Raw genomic sequence first — 23,720 nt, forward strand, 5'->3', positions numbered from 1 at the left:
GTATAAGACTTAACTCTGCCCCAAGCACCCTACACATAAGAAGGGATTTTCATCTGAATTGGTTTGTATTTCAGAGCATTGGGATAGTCAGCCAGATTGCTAAGAATTTGCTCAAGTGAAACTTTAGAACTATTGGAATCTTAAGAGATGTCTTCAGTGGATCTATTAGGATAAGATGGCTGCTGCCTGAGAATCCTCTTTGAACCTGACACAATTTTTTTTGAGGAGACATTCTTTGTAATACTTTGTGCTACTTTTCTCTCTAGGTTACCCTGAAGAGACTTACCCAATTTATGACCTTTCAGAGTGTATCAAGCGTAGGCAAGAAACAATTTTGGTGGATTACCCTGACCCAAAAGAGCTTTCTGCTGAAGAAACAGCTGAGAGAATGGGAGTGATAGAAGAGGAAGAATCAGATCATTTGGGTTGGGAAAGTCTGCCCACTGACCCCAGAGCCCAGGAAGATAATTCTGTCACCTCGTGTGATCCAAAGCCAGAAACATGTTCCTGCTGTTTTCATGAAGACGAGGATCCTGCTGTCTTGGCAGAGAATGCTGGATTCAATGCAGATAGCTACCTTGAGCAAGAGGAAACCACTAAAGAAGAGTGGTCCCAAGACTTTAGAGATGAAGGGTTGGGCATCAACATCGATAAAGCATATACAGGCAGCATGCTGAGGAAGCGTAACCCCCAGGGTTTAGAGTGAAAACAGCCAGTCTGAAGTATCCATTACTCAAGTCCCAAGGTGACCTTTCTCTCCTCAGATTTCCTTCTTGGCCCTGTGCCCTGTACTTTCTTCACTGTGTTCAAGTGTCATAGCTATCAGGCCACTATCATGGATATCATGTATCCTTCCTGGTGCTCACACACCTGTCACCTTGTAAAACATGGACATTAGTGTGAACACAGGACAGCTTTGCTCTTTCTCTTCCTGCCTTTCCCCTATCAGAGAAGTTGATCCATTAAGTAATTATGTTTGGTCTATTGTAGTTACAGATGGAACCACTCAGGGGCAAAGGTCTGACTCTTCCTGGTAGGTGTAACAGATAGTTCACCTGTGAACGAACATCAGCTTACAGATGATGAGGACTTAAGGTTGCAAGAATGAAGATTTCAGACTCCAAGATGCCTTATTCTTTGGGCCTTGAGCAGGTTAGTAGTCCCCTGGGGAAAAGAGAACATTTTATTTGTGGGGCTGGGCCCAGAGCAGGGTAAGACTGCTCTCTGAGCTGAAGCCTCTTCCTTGCAGTGAGGGTATTCCTAGGAACATTGATGCTGCCTCAAACGTCCTCTTTTCTCCAGAGTAGGGAAGACTCCCACTGATCTGAGAATGAGCCCAGAGGCTTGTTTGGGGACTGTTTTACTCTGATACTGCCTGGATATCTAGCTTCCTTTACCCCTGTTCTGCTTAACAGAACTGCCAAGCCCAGAAGTACCTTTGCACTCCTGGTTTTCAGTGGACAGAGGAAGCTTTAGATAAAGACTTTAGACCCTGCCTTGCAGAGACAAGACTTGAGGCCATTGAAGCTGTAGGAAGGCCTGCCCAGGGATGGTCCTGCCATGAGGAGGCTGCAGCCCTATAAGAGGGCTCAAGATTGTGAATTCTGCTCCTGCCATGAGGAGCTCAGAAGGCCAGGAAGCCAGCAACTGGGGAGAGAATCTGTGCGCTTATGGACAGTCCTTACCTAAAGCTCTTTCTGAATGTTGCACCCTTTGAGAAATTTGTTCTCAAAAGCACATAAATTGAAACAGAAATGAGAACTGATCTTGTATACAAAGTGCCAACTCAACAGGGAAGTTGGAGTATGTCTGTTGCAGAGAACCAATGAAGCAGCGCCCAGGGGTAGAGACCATATGTTCCATACTCAGATATTTGGGTTTTTTGAGAGAGCTGGGGAGTGTCGCAACTAGATTAGGCCTGGGAGATTTTGACCAAACTAAAGGCCTTTTCTCCTTACTGCATCTGACACATGTCTTGAGACAAGATAGTACCCGTGAATTACATCATGAAGTATGTGTGAATTCAGTTTACATGTAAGACCTGAGAGTTTGAAGAGGGCACATTCCCAAAGACATTCCCAGTCATGAAATGTAGAAGACTGGAAAATTAAGAAATTATGTAAAGGTAGATATGGCTTTTAGAGTTACATTATGCTTGGCATGAATAAGATGCCGGGAAAATAGTTTAAAATCATACATCAGCATACAGACTGCTGTTAGAAGGTATGGGATCATAGTAAGATAATCTGTCAGCTACTACTAGGCATTTATTGTTAATTGAGTTACAGAGAAAAGTCATTCAAGACTGAATTTATGAAAGTATATTGCATCTATCTCTGTGTAGAACATTTGCTTCACATTGTAAAGAATGCAGTTTCAAATGTATTGAATGCAATCTAGATGTACACTAAAGGTGAAAAATAACAGGTGCTCTTTACTGTTTTGATAAATTGTTTTCTGTTATTTCCCTTCGTTTACTATGAGGGGTTGATTTATGAGGAGAGCTCTGGGTTCCTTGCTCAGATTTCCTTTTTGCCCTAGGATATGATTCCCTTATTAGAGATAAATACTTCTGTTTTCTTCTAGCTAATTCATTCATTTAGCAGTCAGTTGCTCAGTGCTAGGTACTAGGAACAGAGGCTCAATTTCTGCTCTCAAAAAACTCAATATAATGAGAGAGAGCCTGACAGATAAAATGAACTATGACTCTATAAGAGGGCTCAAGATTGTGAATTCTGCAGGCAGAGAAACATGAGCCATGGCCTGTCCCTGCATTTTCTAGCTGTGGAATCTTGGATCGGCTCCTTAACTGGTCTGAGCTTTGGCTTCAGGGTAGTAAAGGGAAGAGTATTAAAAGTTCTGGTTAAATGAAATCAGTGTGTGTGTGTGTGTAAAACAGCATTGGTTCTAGCTCATACATGATAACCACTCATTAAGTGGTAATTATGTTTTTATTATAAGGGCTATGCTATAATTCAGACATGGGCCCAAAACTACAAGAAAGAGAAATTGTTTTTGCCAAAGTATTTCCAAGACACTTCAGTTTCTTGGGAGGTGGGCCTTGAGGCATGCTAAGAACTTCTTCAGGTGGGCAAAGAAGAGAGGACATTCTTGGCAGAAGGAGATGTTGAAAAAAGCAGTAGGTGTGAAAATACATGGATGTTCAAGTATTTTGATGAGGCTGTTATGTAAAGTGTTGTTAGTCTTTGGGGAAAATTGGCTTATGGAAATTCCTGCCAGAAGTACTAAGCCCTTATGGTAGTTCTTCCTGCCCTAGCTCTTGGTTGGTTTATATATAAGGAATATATTTGTGTATGTATATATCAGACATTTGGATGTACCTTTCAGTTATTTAGAATTCAGACAATTCTTTTTGGATTTTCCAGAATTATTTTATCCTTCAGGGATGATAGTTATGTGTGTATACAACCCAGGATGACAAAATCATGGGACTGGTTTTTGTTGCCAGGGCTGCTGTTTCTTTTCTTGCGGTCTTCATTTCTCACAACAAGGGGGCTGGGAACTTGATCAGTCCCCTGGCCTTTGGGCAGTGTGGCAGAGTACACAAGTCATACCTCTATGGACAGTTAGCCCACAAAACAACTGCATAATCTGGGATCATTCTTGATAAATCAGGTGGGTAGTGCAGCCAGGAGATCCTCTTTCCTGGTCACAACGGGAGCACAAAGAAACCATTTCATTATCTCCATGACTAGCTCCAGAAGCTGAGCCCAGGGAGGTGTGCTGAGGAGTGGAGGTGTATTTGGCCTGTAGAAGCAGTGGCCTTTGAGAACCATACTCTGCACCTTATATGGCTTGGGTGATCAAATAACTTATGGTCCAAATGCAAACACCTTGGAAAAAGGGAGCTTTAATGTAATTATGCCAAGGTGTTAGGCATAAACTAAGACTATCCTGGACATAGGGCCACCTCTGTCTATAGCCATCTAAGATTTTTCAACCTGCTGACTAAACAAACAAAACCCTCTTTCCTTTTTAGAATATCCTGTATATGCTATTTCCCACCAGGGGCAGAGGCAGAGGCCACAGGAGATAGGCCGTGGTTCAGGTAGGAAATGCCCTTGGTCACCTCAGAACTCTAGATCTGGGGGAATAAACAAACCTTATTTATTACCCTACTCTCAAAGTTCTCTTCAATCTGGACTATTTGTGTTCCAAAGAAACATTTAATACTTTAGCTATTCAGCAATACTGAGAAAAAAACATGAATACATTTATGACTTTGCCTTGACCATTGACTTTTCTAAAATGTGCTTCCTGTTCATTTCCCTTTTTTTATACAAAGAAAATAGGCCAAATTTCTCCTCTTAGGTCATTCCTTAACCTCTCAGAGAACCAGTTTCCCCATGAATTGGGAAATGCTCTCTTTACAGGGCTGTTTGGATTGAATAAGATGCTGTTTATGAAATGTCTGTGCCAGGGCAAAGCATATGGTAGGTGCTTGGTGACAGCATGATCACCGTCACCACCAAGTCCAGTGTTGCTGAGATGTCACACTTGACACCCTCTAAGGCTACCCTGACTGCCTGGAGTGGCACAGGGCCCTTCTGCAGTCTCTGGGTGCCTTTAGTTATAACCTCCTCTCTGGGTCAGACCATTAGCTTTCATGTCTGCTTCTAGCTACCACTATAGCCTCCCTTCCTTTTTGGTTTCAAATCTGTCAAATCTGCCACAGCTGCCCTGCAACAAAAAAGATTCCTAAGCATGTCTAAGTCCTGTTTAAATGGGTTAGGGTCCAAGCAAGCCCAGAGAAATCAAGTGCTTGGGTCTTTTGTACCTTTTTCATCTCTACGGCCCTGTTCTCTTCTAAAGGCCAGGCCCACAGGGGATACTGAGGAACCACCAGCCCCTTCAGGTGGCACAGCAGACCCTGAAGAGAACTGCTCTAACTTAAGAACCTTCTGACTTCACCATTTTTCCAGTCTCTGGGTGTGGTTCTGATGAACCTTAAACTTGAAAGGGACAGCCAGAGGGAGGACAGTGTTGACCTGCATGTCATTGGTGAGGTTATGACCTCTTTGCTATTACCACCTACTTACCCACCTGAGGCTCCTAGGAAACAATGAATGAAAGGTACAGAAAAAAGGAAGTAAACAGGGCTTTTTTCCCCCTTTTATGAAAAAAGTACACGAAAATGTTGAAACAATTCAAGTTTAATTTGTTGATATATGTCTGTACTTAGACAAACACTAAATTCTACAACATACGTAATGTCAACATGGGAAAATACCAAGTTTGTCATTGCACATACCAATAAATAAATACATTTGCTCCAGAATACCAAAGAAGTTTATTCAAAAAGTCACTTAATAAAAGCACAGTTTTGTAAATTTGTCTAAAACTCCAGATAATCTTGAACAAAAATAAATGTCTGACCACTCCAAAATAGGAAAAGACAACTTGTGCAAATAGACACACACATTCTAGGCATTGTGAAAACTGGCTGTGTTCCCAGCAAGAGATCATGCACCCTCCTGACCAAGCAGTCAGGTTTCCCTTTCCTAGCCATTCTAAGTTGCCTTCTAAGAAAATCTGGATCTCAGCCTCATCTCCAGCTTTGCCTGGACCTTGCTAGGGGGAGGGAGGGACAGGAGCACAGAGGAGAGGGATGTGATGTCTTAGGAAAGAAAAAAAGGCACAGTAATGAGCTATAAAGGTAGTGATGAAAGCAAGGAGTAACTTTCATTCACCCCGAATCCTACAGCAAGCTTTGACAATGTAACATCTTCATCTTGTGGTTTAGGAAAATGGACCTAGAGAGATTACATGGTTTGCTCAAAATCACATAGCTACTCAGTGCAGTAGTGCTTTCTATAAGACCAACTTGCCTTTTCAAACTTGGTTGGAAATTTTAAAAACCAAACCTGTCATAATGTCTGTTCTGCCCCTCCCAACTGTATCCTGAGATGACAGAAAATTCCAGGTGGCCATAAACTCAAACAAGAGCCCAGCCCTTGGCTTATTACTGGTGGCTACTACAAGCCTACACACCAGAGCCCAGAAGTCCCAACTCTGGGCCCTGACTGCAGATCATTCAGGTCCCAGTAACAGTGAAAGCAGACTCATTCAGCTATCTGGAGAAGTGTAATCTGAGGGCCACTTGGCATCCTGGGTTGACACAGGGATGCTGCAGCTGGGGTAAGGAATTAGAGAAGGGAAGGCCAGTGTTACTGCAGTAGGAGAAAACCAGGAAGTCCATCTAGGAGATGGAATTTGTGCTTTCATAACAGAGCCATAGAAATGGCTATCTCAGTATCTCCCCTCACTGCAGACTCCATTGTAAGCAAAGCATGGACCTTTTTCTTTCAAATCAACCCTGTCACTTGTTAAATTTAGAACTACCTCTAAATGCTAAGTTTATTTAAGAGGTAAATGTCCTGCAGGCTCCAAAAGTTCTCTTACAGCTTCTGACTATCACAGTCCTGTCTTCCAACACCTGTCTTCGCCATAGGTCTGGACCTTATGTGCTTCCTCTGAACTAGTGTCGTGATTTTTAAGGCACATTCACTAGAATATGTTCAATTTCAACCAAAAGCATACGTGCAACATACCAATTTCTTCAGGCAATGCAGAGTGGGAACTGAAAAGCTAACAACATTCTTGGATGGTGTCCTCTCACTCAGAACCCTGAGAGAAAAAGCTGGTATTTTCCCAGGTATACCTTCTGTTCAAAGAGCATGAAATGAATGGACAGAATCCACAGGCGATCATAACATCCTTATTCCTTTCCTACTCATTCTCAGGAATATAATCACAATTAAGGAACCTCAGTTGATTGCTGATTGCCCTTTTCCCCAAATATACACAGAGACACGCAGACACACACATACACAGACCGACACAGAGCACCTTGGAGCCAGAAGGAAAGAAAAGCTAGACTTGGAGAAGAGTTGGGAAAGTGAACTTCACCACTCTCCAGAATTGTTCTGGGGCAGAGGGTGTAGAGTTTTCAGGTGTGGTCCCAGGAGCGGTTACAGAGAAGCTGCCTAAACTCCCAGCTGCCCAATACCATTAGGGACTGCTCATTCTGTCATTAATTCCCTGCCTAATCAAGGACCATCCATCCAGCGAGAGGGTATGAAGGGCAAGAACTCTTACTGTGGGAGAGGCTGAACCCAGGTGGTTTCCAGGGGTGCCAACAGCTTTATGAGTCCATGCGTCCATAGCCCCAGGGCCAGTATTCAAGGAAAACCAGCATCACCAGGAGTGCACTCAGCTGCTGAGGCTTGTCACTCAATGCCTGACAGAGCTTTGTGGCTGAGGTTACCCTTCTCCACACTCAGACTAGAAAGCTCAGCCCATGTTTCCTGACCCCACCAAAAGATCTAGCCAACTCCCTCTTCTGTGTGCTACAGGAGAAAGAAGAGGCCAAGAGTTTTCCTTTGTGCTTCTGATTTTTCCACTACCGCCAGGGTCTCTGTCTTACCAGAACTCAGAACCAGCCTGTTTTATCTTAAAATCATAGATCCAGAGAAATAGCTTGACCTGACATTAGAGGTGATGTAGTTTCCATCATCTCAAATGTCACCACATTTCTTCTCCTTAAAGGCAGGGAAGGAAGGGCTAAACTGGAACTATAGAAAGGAGGATGGCACCATGATAACTCGCCAGCCCTGGCACAGAAAGTTCTAGTGCCCTCTAGAAACTGGACCATGTTGCAAAAGCTAATCCTTGGAGGGGCTTCTCACAGAGATGTACGGCCGAGGTCTGGGCAGATCCTGCTAGAACAGGTATGCCTTGCTTTAAGCATTCAAAATACGAAAATCTACATTACAAAGAAATGAGAGCATATTACTTCTACTTAAGTCAAAACAAGTCCTTCACCTACAAAGCCTAACATGTTTAAAATACAACTTATATTTTAAAAAATTTCTACTTTGCTTTTCGAAACATATCTACTCTAAAGCAAGGTACAATCCCTGCTTGCTTCCCACCGATTTCAGATCTCTATCTGGGCAAGAAGCTTCCACCAGGGTAAATGACAAATGAGCAAGAGCTTGAGCTTAGAGTTCCCAAGCCTGCCAGGTGGATGGTGCCATCCAAGGAGAAATAGCGGCAGTGGAGGGAATTATCAGGCTCAGCCCCAGAACCTTTATGCACTCTCACCTAGACCAAAAAGTGTGCGGCAGCCTTACTAAGGCCTGCCTACTGCTGAGTAGCCCTCAAAGAGGGGCCAGACACAGGCCAGTCCTGGATCATACTCACATGCAAAAAGCCAGACAACTTTCAACAGCAAACTTCCTGATTTCCTACTGGAATGGTTTCAATCTTATGTATCAACTTTGTTGTTTCTAAGTCTCTGGAATCGGGGGGAGTGAGGAGGACATGCAGAATGGGCCCCAGGAGGCCAGAGATACTAGTTTCTTGGGGGACAATAGGAACAAAGAAATCAAGAGAACTTGAAGTTCTTAATGCTGCCATTAACCAGCTGGGTGACCTAGGGCAAGCCCCGTTTTCTGTGATTCACCTAAAGCAACAAGGTTGTACTAGATCCCTAAGGGTCCTGCCACCGCTGATCTCTTGTGGTTCTAAAATATTGCCTGACAGCAGTGAGAGAGTTGGGTCCAGAGAGCGAGAGAAAGAGAGAGAGAAAGAGAATTCTTTAAGGAGCATGCCATGGCCTGAGAATGGTTCTCTGGCAGCAGGATCCCCAGGCATGCTTAGCTGTGTGCAGTCAGCTGGTGACCTGGACCCCATCTGTATTTCCTGGGGGTCGTGCTGGGCTGCTCAGCAGAGAGCTCCTGGGGCAGCTGAGAGAACTCCCAGAACAACCCTGATCCAGGGACCCTGTTCATGCAGTTCTGCATGCTGAGCCTGTGTCCTGCAGGCCCCTCCACTAAGACAGCCCTGTCAATTGGGTTCCTACTGCCTCTGTGAGACACAGCAAACCTGGAGAAATCAAATGCGCTAGAACCCTAGCCACCAGCTGATTCCCACAGCCACTGCGAGCCAGGCACCTGCAATCCTGACAGGGTCCTGCCACTTACTTGTCCCCACCATCCTCCCAACTTCTCTCAGGGTTGGGTGAGGCCTTCTTTAGTTGAAGGGCTTTCTGCAGTTGTTTAAGGGCCAGGCTCGGCCACCAAGCCCTGTGCTACATAAAGTTGACGTGGCCTTCATACATACACACACTCACTGTGCCCCTACCTGCTGAAGTACCCGATGCCATCTGACTCCTTGCCTGAGCGGATGACTGGGCCACAGCAGCCCTGCATTGTGCTTCCTCTCCCTCTAATGCCTCTTCTGGCCTTCCCAGCTGAAGAGGTTCTTCAGCTTGGTAACCACGACTACGACACACTACTACCCCAAGGGTGGGAGTGTGTGATCTCGGGGCACGAAAGAATTATTTTCATCCCTTCACACCCACCCACCCGCTCTCCACTACTCCCCTGCCTCAGCAGTAGAGGCAAAGGAGCCAGTTCCTGGCTGGCTGGGCCAGGGAGCCCACTGAAGGCCAAAGCTTCATCTGGCAGAAGGCCTATATACAGAGGGTAGGCAGGGCTGTCTCCACAGGCAGGCAGGCAAGCTCCGCTCCAGGCTGGGCAACCCCAAAGGGCACGAAGAGGCCTCTACTCACACGCCAGCTTGCTGTCGAAGCTGGACAGGGCAATGGCAAAGGCCTGCAGTGCACACAGCGGGTAGTTGTAATCCATGGTGAACACATCCTCTGCTACCCGGCCAAACTGCATCACGATGTAGTCCGCTGGGGCCAAGCACAGGCACAGACAGAGAAAAGGACAGGGCAGGAATGGTAGAGCCAGGGAAGGATAGACAGACACCCAAACCACATGAGGGAAGAAAAAGTGAGAAGCGGAGATGCCAGGGGAATCACAAAGGAAGTAAAACAAAGGCCAATTGGGAGAAGTGGCAGCAAAGAGGTAGCAGATGGCAAAGAAGAAAGTAAGATGCATGTGAACACCAGGGGACAGAGAAGAGGAAAAGTCCTTTTAAGGGGTGTTCCCATGCCTGAGACTCTGCTGAATACACAGAATCTAGGACCAGGGCTGCAAAGACCGTTCTTCCAGGACCTCCCAGTCATTAGGGTTAGAAAGTTCCATACATCTAACCTAAGCTGTATAACTCACATTCTTAAACTCTAGCCAGTGTAGGCAGTGGTAGGTGGGCTGAACCCTATGCTAAGGGCCTTGGGTATCCTACGGACCATAATGAGTAGGGACAGAAACACTCACGGTCATTGCCATGGATGATCTGGAAGTTCTTCACAGAGGCCTGTGTGACGCGCCCATGGAAGTTGAGTACATAGGACTGTGTGTCATCATTCCAGACAGGTGTCTTGTTTTGCAGCTCGATGATACTCTCCGTGTTCTTATTCTGCCAGCGTGCTAGCAGTGTCTCATGCTCCTGGGAGGGCAGCCTCACCTGAGCCAGGCCCAGGCCTTTGGCACCATGACCACCCCAAAGAGGGATCTATCCCAGGAATGGGGGTCCTTAGATTTCCCTAGACCTACAGGGCTTTCTCATATGATATCCCCTCCACATATACACATCAGCTGGAGTTCTGCCCTTAGAAGCTCATGCAGAGACTAGGATGATGGGGAAAGAGGGGAGTGAAGGGTAGAGGCTCACGTTGCGGGGGCGGATGGAGACTCTCTCGTGAACCATGTTCATGCCTGGAACAATCACGCTCATCTTCCGAGGCCCCTTGAAGCCTAAGACGTTTGTCTCCTGGGAAAGAGAATGCAACACTGGCCACCTGAGGCATCTATTTACCTACTGGAGAAGGTGGGGGGGACGGGAATAAAAATGAAGAGCTAGTTCCCACCATCTCCACTCCAAAGTCTAACACACATCTCTCTAAACCTAACACGGCCAGAACTGAGCTCCTGCATCTCTACTCTGCCAGAACTAGCTCCTCTTATGCGTCATCCTTGCTTCCGCTCACGGCAATGCAATTCTTCCATTCACTGCGGCAAACTACTTGGTCACACTCAAAGTCCTCCATTCCACATCCTACTTCTAATCCATCAGGAGTTTCTATCAGCTCTACCTTCCAATTATACCCAGAACTCCACCACTTTTCACCACTAGCTTCTCTCACCAAGATCATTGTAACAGCCTTTACCTAGACTCCTGGTTTCTGTTCTTGGCCCTCCTATTCCTCCTTCCCACCATCTGTTCTCAACACACCAGCCAGTGCTCAGGCACGTTAAGTTAAATGATCTTTCTCCTCTGCTCAAAACCCTCCAGTGGCTCCCCAGCTCACTCCGAGTAAAAGCTGGAGATGTGACTTTACCTGCACGTGGCCCCATGACCTTACTCGCCTCACCATTTACTCCCTGGCGTCTACTCCATTCCTTCTTCATACCAGGCATTCAGGACTTTTGCCCTCACTGTGTCCCCTAGACATGTACACTGCTGTTTTTCACTTCCTTCTGGTCTTGACTCAAGAGCTACCTCAGTGAGGCCCTCCCTGCCATTCTGAAAATCTCACACATACCTTGACATTTGCTATCCCTCCTCCCCTACTTTTTCTTCTTAGCGTTTTTAAAGAACATACTTACTTCACTGATAGATCTGTTTCATAGCTTGTCTTCCCTACTAGGGCTTTAAGTCCCATAAAGGTATACATTTATGTCTGTTCATTACCATATCCTCAGTGCCTCAAACAGTATGCATAGTTGGAGCTCAGTAAGAACTTGAAGACTCAGGCTGCCTCCCCAAAACTGGTCAGCAGGTGGCACCAAAGGATCATACAAAGTAGCTGTGGATTACTTCTGGCCTCCAAGAAGTGCCTATGCCCAGGCTGATGGGATACCTACCCCTCATTTTTAAAATGAAGAAACAGGTTCAAAGAGGTAGAGTAATCCCCTATATTTATATACCAGTTTGGTCATTTTTGAGCTGTGTGACATTGCTGCAGCTGAGCTTCAGTTTCCTCATCTATAAAGAAAATAGGATCTACCTCTTAGGTTGAACATTCGGTGAGATGACAAAGAGCCCTGTAATCCATGTAGAACCTGGCATGCCAGAGGGATGATCTGGGAAATGCACAGACAAGAACCCAGGCCTACCGTCTCCTTCTGTCTAAGAGACTCCTGGCCTGGACTGCAGAGAGCCAGGCCTGGTTTTCTGAGCTCCCCAAGTAGATGGCCGGCTGTGGTGTGAGCTCTGAAGTCAGGAGGAGACAGCCCCTGTCCTAGGCCAGGATCACTCCACAGAGGACAGCCCTTCTCCACACAGCCTTGTCTGCCCACTAAGATGGATGGGATAGGCCCTAGATCAGGCAACAAGTCTTGGGTTTCATATCTACCTTGGAAATCAGAGACCCCCGAACCTAGGACTCACATAGCACACAGCTGCCAGCTCCTGACGTAAGGTTCCACTTTCCAAAGTGGAGGATGAGGCCTTCTGAGGGTTGACTCCATTGTCATAAACAGTGAACTTGGTGCCCATCAAGTTGGACCTGAAATAAAGGCACAATCGGTATACAGTCTTGCACCCTCTGCCCCAGAGCAGAGAACAGCTCATCGTCTGTTCTATGAGGAGCCTGCAAAACATTCTGGACTGGGCCAGCAGCAGGCCCAGGGAGGCACACTGCTCACTGAATCCACGTCTTTGAAGACACTTCGTGGGCAGAAGGCCTGACTTGCTCTGAGTTGACTCAAAGTGCATTTCAGTTCGGTGAGAGCAATTCGGGGAGGTAAATCAGGATTCTTCAGAAGATTTATCTGGGGGAACATGGGAGTTCTTCTCATGGGGAGGTGAGCAAACAGAATGGCATCTGATAAGACAGTGGAAGAGGCTTAGCACCCATGGAGAGAGGAGATCTCCCCTGTCACAGCCAGCCTAAGTCTCAGTCCAGCCCCATCTCCAGCTTTAGCTCCTGACCTCTCATGTTCATTTATGCTCCCCAAATCTGGTACTCTGTTCCTCAGCAAACCCTACCTCCCCACCACCCCCACTTGGAGGCCTAGGCTCAGAGCCTTCCTGCCCCTTCCCCACTGCTTCCCACCCCCAAGACTGCTGTGTGTCTCTTCCCTCAAGAGCTTACTCTTAGCCCTGTCCCTTGGCATTGACTATGGAGCCAAGGCAGCTCTTCCATAGTGGCCTGCGTTATCAGTGACATCCTGGGGTTGGATCCATCACTCTCAGTGGACCTGCACCCACCTCCTGGGAACAGCTTGGGGTCGGGTATGTGAGGCCCATCTCCAAGTCTGGCTCTAGGCTGGCATAGACATAGGCCTCCAGTTGGATGTGATGATCAGAGAGGATCCTGGGAGAGTATCCATCCCTGGCCTAGATCTCCTTCAGGGAGATTCAGGCCCTCTAGAGAGAGCCTGCCCCTGCCCCTCCCTCCCACTCCCGCCTGCTTCCTGGGGGAATGCTAGTACCGCAGTTTCCCGATGTAGCTGTCCCCTCCTCGAGACAAGTCTGTTGGGTCCACAGAGATGAGGTAATTGGAAGTTTTACTCTTCTTTCTCTTCCTTCCCGCCAGGAGGAACACCTTGGGGAGTGGAACGAGGTCGTATTTCAGACTCAGCCTCTGGTCTGCACACAGTCATGAGATCCACTCACACAGACTGTCTCTCCCTTGCTTCAGCTCCCAAACGCACATATGTGCACACACACAAATGCACTGGAAAACACAAAGATATGCACTGACCAGACACGAAGGCAGTTTCTTTGAGGAACTGAGAGGTCAGTGGTAGATATGAGATTTCCAGTCACATTTCAGCCCCTAGGACTTCAAAGGGCTGAAAAGCCTAGATGATAACATGCCCAGACCAACCCTACCTTCTTCCCGTCCTCACGGTCCATGTGCAGAAAGTAAGTGGGGTACATGCCCCGGTCCATCCCTTTCTTGTCCCGAGTGATGCGGCATTTGATGGTGATACCCTGGGGGGCTGGCCTCAGTGCAAACTCCTCAAGATCCTGGACCTCGACATCCACTGGTTGCTCTGGAGCTGTTGGGCTAGGGGCTGAGGCTGCCTCCTATGGGGACAGAACAGGCGCCTGAGTCCCAAGGACCCTAAGCAGCCCAAATTGGTGATCTGGGATCCAAATCTGCCTCCTAATGTGGCGGTGGGAGAGAGGGAAGGATCCTGGGATGGGGGCCTGGCCAGCCTGGGCCTGGGGTCAGGAGCTATCTTCCCAGCCCTGCCCTCTTCTCAACAGTTCCTAGAGGTGGAGATGGGAGATATGGGAGGTCCTCAGAGGTCATCCTGTCCAACTGCAGCTCCCCCTACACATCACCCTGCTGGCCTAGCTGAAGAGGTTAGGAGGCAAGGTGGAGGGACGTAAGAGGCCAGCAGAGAAGCTCCTAAAAGGTGTATGAGTCCAGCCCCAACCCCAAGAAAGCTAGCTCCCCATCATCTCTTCACACGCACTCCACCTCTAATTCTGATGAGCAGTCCTTCAAAAACTGCTGTGGATGCAGACTCACTCACTCACCCTGACGGACTTCCTGCTAGTAGCAGAGCTGGGGCGGGTGTTACTATTTAGCTGGGAGGAGCTGGAGCTGTTCTCCTCCTCATCCTCCTCATCCTCTTCAAAGCTCATGCTGCTGGAAATGCCTGGGCCAAGGAGAGAATAAGAAGGGATGAACAAGGAGAAGTCTACCCTGCCCCTGAAATACACAATGGTCACATACGTTCAGACACTGACTCACCTATACCCACACTTATGCACATACTCTTAGCCATATGTACACGTACAGACACATTCACACATACATTCCCACACATGTCCAGATATACAAGGACATTCTCTCAGGTGCACACATGAGCCGGGGCTGGCCACAATCCTCAGGATATGTCCCCACCACCCAGTTTCAGCTCAGTCCCTACATTACCCCGCTTCCTAGCAGCCACCCTGCCACTGCCTCTTGTGTATCAAGGCCTGCACTGAGCTCACCTTGAACTGGGAACCTCCATTTCTGACCTCAGGCCTATTAGAGGCCTTGGCTGGCATAGGCCACGGAATCCGCCAGGGCACAGGCCTCAGCTCCTTAGCCCAATGTGAAGGGGACCCACTAACCCCTCATCTTTGCTCTGAGCTTCTATCTTAGCTGTCCTCCCGCCCGCCATTCCCCGGGAATGCCATCCCCATCCCCAAGTTGTCTCCAAGTCCTTTGTACAGGAAGCCATCCTTGATTAGATTCCTCACAATGTGTGTGGTGCTGCCAGACTTCTTCCCTCTGCCACCCTGCACCAGGGGCTCCCTAGGGCACGGCCTGTGATGGGAAAACCGAACAGACGGTTTCCAGGGAGGATCTACCCCGCCTCTTGGTATCCTGGCCCTGCTCCCACTAGCTTAGCAGACATATAGGAAACTTCTTGCAAAAGGAGCTTTATCTAAGGAGCAAAAGGAAAACGAAATCTGCCCCAAAGCTGGGCCTCACTGGGGCGTTATCAGGTGCCCTGCCTAAGAGGTTCTCATATGTCTCCAAAGTGTGCCCCACCCCCACCCATCATGGCCAGGGAGGGGCTTGGACACAGGAAGGCCATGCTCCTGGAGAAAGGAACATCTGAGAACCTGGGACTAAGTTTTGGGGGGTATCACTGGGCCCCCGTGGGGCTCACCCTTCCTCTGCATCGTGGCACGGAGATCCTGCCCACTGGGCCGTTCGCCCCCACCAGCTGCCGTCTCCCCTGCGTCCTGGGCGTGGTCTGACTGGCCCACAGTCAGGATCTGCACTGGGCCTTGGGCCTCAGACTTGTCTTCTGCCAGTGTTGCTGGCCCGCTGGTGCCTGCAGGCCACGGACACTCCTGAGTTACATCCAGGAGGAGGAGAGGAGGGCCTGGATTCTCAGACGTCCGTGAAGGGGATGAGGGAAGAGTGGGGAGACCCTCTGCAAAACTTTATTTACAAGACTGATTTTTATAAAACTAATGATTGAGGCAACCTGTTAACAACTGGTAAGCTACTAAGGGATGTGGGCTTCATTTCTTCTGCTCTTCCCCCAAGTTAATTGCCGAGGGTTGGTTTACAATACCTCGCATCCTTAAAGCAGATGGCAGCCATCTACAAAACCAACTGCACAGTGGAAAAAACAAGATGGAGAACAAGGATTGATCCAGACCACAGCCAAGGCCAGTAATCACTCATGGACACGGCCAGCTACAAGTGATCAATGCTGGTGTTTTCTTTCACAAATATACACACATACACACATGCAGTAACTCACATACATCATTAGAAGCATGGGCCCCTTGAAAAAGACTGCAATTGGCATACACTTGCCTTCCCAAGTGGAGCACCTCCCATCCCACGTCAGCCTTCCTACCTCTTAACCACAGAGCTTCAGTAACAGAAGCAAGGCCTGACCCATACAGGTGGCAACCACCCTGCCCGCCTGCTGAGCTATGCCCAGAGTGCTTGGTCAGCTCCAGAAGCCCATGGCCCCTGACACATCACTGTCCAACCAAGATGCGATGGCCTGGAAACCACTGTCCATGAACAAAAGTTGAGGAAATGGGGTGTGTAGCCAAGAGACAGGACCTAGGGCAGGTGCCACCATCACTGTCCTTAATCTTTAGGGGTCTTTTCTGGAGAAAGAGGAGCAGAGGGAACAGGCTGGTCTGTGGTCCAGAGGATGGAACCTGGACTACAGTCAAGGGAAGTCCACATTATATGAAGAGCTGACAGCGAGGGCTGCACAAGGATGGGGCAAGCTGCCTGGGAAGCAGCACCCACTGCAGTGAGTGTCCTAGTCCAGGCTGGGTGAGATCCTCCTTGAGGGGTCGTGATAAAGGGTGCTCAGGCCAAGGTAGCTGAGGTGGGGGATGGTAGTTCTGGGCCACAGCTGAGTAGGACTTCACTTCCTGGTGGTGTGGTGGGCATGCCCACCCCCAGAGGCAGCCCGGGTACCTCCCAAGCTAGGTGAGGCCTGTGAGCCACCTGGTGGGGGTGCCCCGAGTGGCAGTCTGTGTCTTCCCTGAGGCTGTTCATCCTATCCCCCCGCTCCAAGTCAGGAGGACAAACCTTCCCCAGCCCTACAGTGGAGTCCAGGCCTGCTGGGGAGGGCTGTAGAGAATGCAAGCTGACCTTTGTGCTTTCCCTTCTTCTCCTTCCTAGCGGCGCCACCCTGGCCCCCTGCTGTGGCTGCTGCCTTGGTTCTCTTGGCTGAAGCTGGTGCTGTTGGGCGTGTGGCTCCCAGCTGCAGACTGGCGAGTGAGTCGGCCTCTTGAACTGCTCAGGAAACATCCCCAGACGGAGAAAGAGAAACAGGCACTGGGTGAGACCGGAGCTCCCACCTGAACACAGTCCCCAGCACAGCATTTTCAACCACACCCTGAGTCCCACCAGGGCCCCTGTACCACTTCCACAGCCCACAGAATCAGGCCCACTCACCTCTACTAGGCAAAGATTCCAGGGCAGGCCCAGCTGGAAGGAGGCAGCACCCCCAGCCCAGTGTGATCAAGTCAACAGCCAGACCAACACCTGTGATCAGCCAACAAACTAAGCACTCAAAGTTCTGGGCCACCAAACCGCACTGAGCCTGAACAGAGGCAGGGAGAATGTCCAAGAAGATACGGCCTCTGAAGATGGTGAAGGAGGAACAAAGGCTGCATCTTCTGGAAGAGACCACAACCAGGGCAAGCACTCCAGGGAGCCTATGAGGGGGCTCTGCAGGGATGAGCCCATGGGGGCTGGGGTATAGGAGTGCTCAGAACAACTCTGGGATACAAGAAGCTACAAGCACCAACAGTGAGGTCTCAGAAGGGTTCCGGCTGGTGGCCTCCAAATTCTCCATACTGTAGAATCCCAATCTGCTCAAAATCCTTGAATGGTTTCTGATTGCTCTTAAGATGAAGACCGACATTCTCTCCCTTCCCCTAGGTCTAAACACATACTCCCCACCTCTGGGGCACCAAGAGTTGCAGCCACACCAGGCTGGTCTGGTGCCTCACATGCACTGCACTCCCTTTTGCCACAGGGCCCTTGCTCCTGCTGCCTGCACTGCCTTCCCCCTCACCCCCCTCAGTGATCAGCTCCCATTCATCCTGCAGATTTCAGCTTGGATGTCACCTCCCGAGGGAAGCTGTGCCTGCCTCCCTAGTCAGCGCAGGTGTTGTCATCTATTCACACAATTTGGCTTCCTTCCACAAAGCACACCCATGGCGGTCTGGTTAACATTGTCTCTCCACCTAGACTGTAAGGTCCATGAAAGCAGGGACCACACCCATTTGTGCTCAGTCGGGACCTACAGCCTCTAATCCAGAACCTGACACAAACCTCAATAAATATTTAAGAAATGAATGAATGTGTAACATGAATGAGTATACCCAGCAGGTCAAAACCCAGGATGAACTGTGAGCTCTGATGTATATCAAACTCCCTCCTTTTCCTCTTGGAATGATCCCCTGTATTTGACGCCTGTAGCCAGCAGAGGGCAGAGAGGGAGGCAGCTAATGCTGTAGGTGGGTGGGAGTGGCCTTCGAAACACCAGTTCCCAGGTAGGCCACCCACATGTGCAGCAGCCTCCCAAGAGCTTTGTCCACCATTTGGACCTGGACAAAGACTGGGCCCCCAGAGAAGCAGTAGGCACCTCCCAGAAGTCAAATGTCACATGTTCACATGTCCTCTGTGAAAAAGGTGGAGGCCCAGCCCAGTCTGGCATGTCAGCAGGGAATAGCAATCAGCTGATTTTGGACTTTGGAACACACCATGGCTCCTTCGAGTACCAAAGCCCTAAGACAGAGAACACTCCCCATTTTATAAGGGAGGAAACAGATCCAGGGAGGGTAAATGGCGTGTCCCAGTCACAAGCAAGCAGGTAACTGGTAGTGGCACAACCAGAAACTATCTTTTTCTCTTTTTTTCTTGCTGGATTGCAGTGGCATGATCATAGCTTACTGCAGTCTCGAACTCCTGGGCTCTAGTGATCCTCCTACGTAGCTGGGAATACAGGCGCATGCCACCACACCCTGCTAATTTTTTTTTTAAAGATGGGGTCTCACTATGTTACCCAGGCTGGTCCTGAACTTCTGCCCTTAAGTGATCCTCCTGCCTTGGCCTCCCAAAGTGTTGGGATTACAGGCGTGAGCCACCTGGCACAGAAACTGTCTTTTGACTTCAGTCCTGCACTTATGCCAGAGGTGCTACTTGTACCACAGTCTTTCTGATGACCTGGCATCATCTGGAACACAGCTGACAAGAAATACTTGCCAAAATGACTGCACATCAATGACCTCTCATGATGTTGGCCTCTGGCACAAATTGGCAGGGCCCACAATCCTGGGTGCAGGCCCCCATTCTATATGCAGCCTCACTCACCCAGCTGCCAGGCTTGGCAGAGCTGGGGCTGTGATGCCACACAGCCACAGGCCACGTGCCATGTGACCCAGAACAGTGGCCGCCTTCCTGGCAGGGTACCACTACCACCCTTGAGATGGCATTCACAAAGGAAGTGGAGGAGGTGGCTGCCAGCAAAGGGTGGGGCTGGGGCCAGCTCTGTGAGGACCAGCTGGGGCTGCCTCTGAGACAGCTGGGCTGAGGTCCCTGTTCCCCTTTTCTGAAGGCCTCTCAAGTAGAGTACAGACATACCAGGTATGGTCAGGGTGCTGAACTGACACACACACGGGAATTAGCATGAAGGAGCTTTTCATCAGGGAGGCAACACAATATGGAGGAGAGACCATTTGGCGTCTGTTAGGTCTGGGTTCAGAGTCTAGCCCTGCTGCTCACTAGCAGAGTACTATGAGCAGGTCACTGAGCCCCTCAGAGCTCACGTCCTTACTGATTATGTGTGGATAATGCGTTCCTGTGAGGATGAAATGAGATAATGCAGGTAAAGCCTCTAGCACTGTACTTAGCCACCGGCAGATGCACAGCCAGCCTTTATTAGAAGAAACAGAGTGGGCTTCCTCGGAGGATACACGTGCACAGAGAGGACCGAGCCTGTATGATGTGCCCAGCCACAAAATGGGCACCAGGCAAATGAGACTCAACTGCTGCCCTCCAACGTGCAAAGGGCTCAGGGAGCTATGGGTCAGTGGCACCCAGAGAAGAACCTGGAACACTGCGAGGCAGGGTATGGGGCCAGCAGTTAGATGAAAAAGCCCTGAGGTGAGGCAACTACCAGTAATTCGATGTATCTGGAGGCTCCAGGTCATAAAGAAGCCACTGAAGGAGGGGAGCACCACGACTGCTAAGGTTCTTCCTAACCGCAAAAAGCCAGATGCCTGCAACCTTCTTAGAATTACTATTTGGTGAAGTAGCAGCCTGGATTAGTAGTACCAGCAGGGGGCAGTGGAGACTGAGTCTGAGTCCTCCTTTTAAGCTCAGAGAGCCCAACCCTCAGTCTGGCCTAGCCTACTCTTAACCTAACCCAAGCAGGAAGGAGGGTCCTGAAAGCAGAGATATGCTGAAGCCATTCTCTATCCAGGATGAGCTGCAGAGAATTTCTCCCATCTGGGCTCTGCGGAGACCTGGCACATTTAAGGATGGGAGCTGGAGGCTCCAGGTCACTACAGCTCTTAAGGAGTTGTGAGCCAGAGACAGGGATCTGCAAGTCAGAAGCCAGGCAGACACGGTGCAGAGAGGGAAGGAAACAGGTGTTTGTGCTGAGACACTGGTTGGTATGGGGCAGGACAGTGAGATGCATTCCTCTCAGGATGCAGAATACTGGTGGAGCAGGTCATCTACTCTTAGAAGCTGCCTCCTGCACTCACTGAAATGCTCCAGATCAAAACTTGGACTTCTGAACTCCTGGCTTCATAAAAGGTTTAGCCTTCTGGCCTCAGCGCCTGATTCAGGAGGTGACAGCTGGAGCATATGCAGGTGCCCAAAGCTACAGGTCCACCTTCCCTCTGCCCTCTCTACTCAGCTGCCTGCCTGGGCTAGAAGCCACACACAGCCTGGGCATCCCCCATCAGGTCCAGCCCCACATGGTGGGCAGGAAGTGAGGGGCTCCCCGAAGCAGTGACAGGATGTGGGGCGGCAGGCAAGGTATACCTTGGTAGCTGGTGCTGCCACTGCTGCTGAGGTAGGACTCCACCAGGGGGGCTTGCTCCTCCGACTGCCGGGCCCGCCGGCTCCGGGGCCGCCCATCTGCATTGGCCTGCACCATCAGGGGCTCCTGGCGCTTCTTCTTCTGCTTCTGCTCCAGCAGGGCCCGCTATGGAGGCGGAGAGCTTGGCTGACCCACTGCCTCCACCAGGAAGGAAGGGCTCCCAGTTCTCAGTGGGTCCACAGCCCACCTTGGGCCAAGGCCCCATGTCCTTGGAACCCCAAGACTTGGGGTCCAGGAAAAGGAGGCAAAACAGGGTCCAGGTGGCTGCCTTGACAGGATCACAGCACAGGCAGCTCTCCAACTGCAGTCACCCAGCTGCCTGAGGGGTAGAAGCCCATGTGCCATGCAGGGTTAGTGCTGAGCTGGGAGAGAGTGCACCTCTCTTCTTCCACATGGGAGTCCCATTCCCCAGTCAGACGGGATCATCCAGGGAAGATGGACAGCCCTGCCCCTCTGCCCTCGGAGATCCCAGCCCAGACTCTTCCCTTCCACCCAGCCCCAGGCCTACTCACCTGCCGGTCAAGCTTCTGCTGCCTCAGGTTTCTGCCCTCATCATCTAAGACACTGCGGAGCGAAAGAGGGGTTTCCAGGGCTTGCCCATGAGGTGCCAGGATACATCCCAGAGCCCAACCCCAGCATATCCGGGCTCTTTAAACCCATCCCATCATGGCTTCTGGGACTCAGTGAGCCCACATGGTAGAAGGAGGAAGGGTGGAGCCTGCCATCTTGAAACCAGCTTGAACCAAAAAGGCTTGAGCTGCCACTTTGGAATCCTGCTAGAACCCCTGTTTCCCCAAGCACACCCCAGTAAGTACTGGATGAGACCCTCCCCTCAGATCCCTGAGCAGGGCCAAGCCTGACTGAGATCCAGGAAAACTATCCAGAGGCATCCCAGCAACAAGCCAGGTCCAAGGCCAGGCTTCAGACAAACCCAGGGGCTGCTCCCTCCAGCTGCCTACTGGGATCTCACCAGCCCCAGCCTTTCCCCTCCTTTCCACCATTCTAGAGGAGGCTGCGGTCCTCTGGGACAGACCCTTTCCCCATCCATTCAAAGCAAACTCCTAGCTTTCCAAGTGGGCAGAATAGAGTGCTGACTTTGTCTACTCCCCTTCCCCACTTAAAGAGGGCAGAGGGTCCTCCTTCTCATTTGAGAGAATGAAGCTAAGAGACTAACCAGTCCCTCAGTGTACAGGGCTTGGGCCACACAGAGTTGTCTGCAGGGTGGACACAACACATCACCGTACAGCCCAGCAACCAGCCCCCAGGTCCTTCCCAGGCTGTAGACATGGCACAGGCAGCCCGGGGGACATCCAATCCTTGAGCCCCACAAGTCTTGGGACAGGGAGCCTCATCTCACCCAGACTGGCCGTGCCTCTGAGGAAGTCAGGGCACAAGTAGGGAGCTGGTAACTCAAACCACTTGGCTTTTGGCTAGCCAGAGACACATGCATGAGACCTAGGCCCAAATGCTACAAAGGCCAAGGTGTGGGCAGCTGCATGGGGTGAGGTTGGAGCCTGAGGATCTGAGCTCTGGGAAGCCCCAGGCGGCCCTGGCCCAGTTATTCTGAAGCTGCCCCCGAACCATACTGTGTGCGGGTGCCTGCACAGGCATGCCCGAGTGCATCAGGTTTGTGCGAGGCCATAAGGAAGTGTGTGAATATCTCGTGTGTGTGCACACATGCATGCAGACACCTGTGAAGAAGTGGGTGTGCTTGTGGGAAGGTGAGTGCAGTGTTCGTGTAAGGGTGAAACATGAGGTCACATCACCCTGAGGACAAAGTGAAGTCACTTTCACCTCCTCCTGATGGCTAGCCCTTTCTAGCTGGAACATTCATTGACCTACATGAGCCTTAAACTACTTACATCTCCAAGGGAGCCAGTCAGAGGGTAGAAGGAAGCCCCCATATCACAGACTGCCCACCACCCACCACCTTGGCCACCATCTATGAGGACTATGCACGTTTTTAACTAGAAGCTGTCCTGCCTACTTGACAGCTGGGAAGGCCTTTCCTGGTACCCACGGGCTGCTCTGCATGCCTGAGGAACCCCAACTGTGATCTGGGGCTGTGCAGAACAGCCTCATTCACCAAACCCTCAGCTGCCAGAGCACAGGAGAAAACACTGCTCAAGAGCCATACTTCCAGGCCTCGGTCTTCCTGAAACAGCCCATCTGCCTAAGAGGGCACAGCTGCATTTGGGGCTCCCCGAAGGCATTGCCAGGACCACAGGATGCAACCAGGTCTCTAAATATTCCTGCTGGCTGAAAGGGTGGGCATCCCATCGCGGAAGGCACGCACCCAGGCTGGAGGACTGCAGTGAAGACTTCTGAAGAAAGGGTTCAGGACTAGGGCACAAAATGCCTCAGGGCCCTGCCAGGCCTGAGAGGCTACAACCCTCCCCTGTCTCTACAGCTCAAGCCAACAGCCTGACTGAATAAGCAAAGTCAAAGCATTTGCCCACAGATGGACTTGAAAGGGTCAGACCCGGACACCAGTGTCCCCCATGGTCAGCCACACGCACAGTGCATACGCATCACAACTTTCAGCACACACATGAAAAATGCAGTCTAAGCTCTGTACAATGGCCCCTGGCTGACAGAAGCAACAGGATCTGGAATCTAACTGTGCTCCACTTGCCAAGCTCTGTGCCTGGGCACAGGGCAGCTATAAACCCCACTGTCATGAGCCAGTGGCCTGGCCTCTGTGCAACCTCCACAAGACAG

General features: G+C 50.1%; 2 protein-coding genes across 31 annotated transcripts in view; one reads left to right on the plus strand and one right to left on the minus strand.

The window, feature by feature from the left end:
• RIC3 (RIC3 acetylcholine receptor chaperone) overlaps positions 1-17,185 on the plus strand; it is a 69,563-nt gene extending 52,378 nt beyond the window's left edge. For 11 of the 25 annotated variants that reach the window (XM_028832641.2, XM_077960638.1, XM_028832640.2 and 8 more), the window contains one exon: positions 267-2,873. In XM_028832641.2, coding sequence (XP_028688474.2) covers positions 267-706 — 440 coding nt within the window. In that variant the 3' untranslated portion in view covers positions 707-2,873. 25 annotated transcript variants of the gene reach the window in all.
• The window catches only part of TUB (TUB bipartite transcription factor), an 87,801-nt gene continuing 69,237 nt past the window's right edge, over positions 5,157-23,720 (minus strand). For 3 of the 6 annotated variants that reach the window (XM_002799651.4, XM_028833726.2, XM_001104584.5), the window contains 11 exons: positions 21,512-21,563; positions 20,942-21,104; positions 17,030-17,173; positions 15,564-15,731; positions 14,434-14,555; positions 13,777-13,974; positions 13,374-13,486; positions 12,328-12,445; positions 10,609-10,707; positions 10,212-10,383; positions 5,157-9,724 (listed from right to left, as the gene is read on the minus strand). In XM_002799651.4, the coding sequence (XP_002799697.1) occupies positions 9,591-9,724; positions 10,212-10,383; positions 10,609-10,707; positions 12,328-12,445; positions 13,374-13,486; positions 13,777-13,974; positions 14,434-14,555; positions 15,564-15,731; positions 17,030-17,173; positions 20,942-21,104; positions 21,512-21,563 (1,483 nt within the window). In that variant the 3' untranslated portion in view covers positions 5,157-9,590. The remainder of the gene's footprint in view (positions 9,725-10,211; positions 10,384-10,608; positions 10,708-12,327; positions 12,446-13,373; positions 13,487-13,776; positions 13,975-14,433; positions 14,556-15,563; positions 15,732-17,029; positions 17,174-20,941; positions 21,105-21,511; positions 21,564-23,720) is intronic. The other 3 variants (XM_077964867.1, XM_028833729.2, XM_077964868.1) reach the window with 1 other exon arrangement.

This window comes from Macaca mulatta, chromosome 14 (assembly GCF_049350105.2).
Source record: "Macaca mulatta isolate MMU2019108-1 chromosome 14, T2T-MMU8v2.0, whole genome shotgun sequence".
NCBI classification, from domain to species: domain Eukaryota; kingdom Metazoa; phylum Chordata; class Mammalia; order Primates; family Cercopithecidae; genus Macaca; species Macaca mulatta.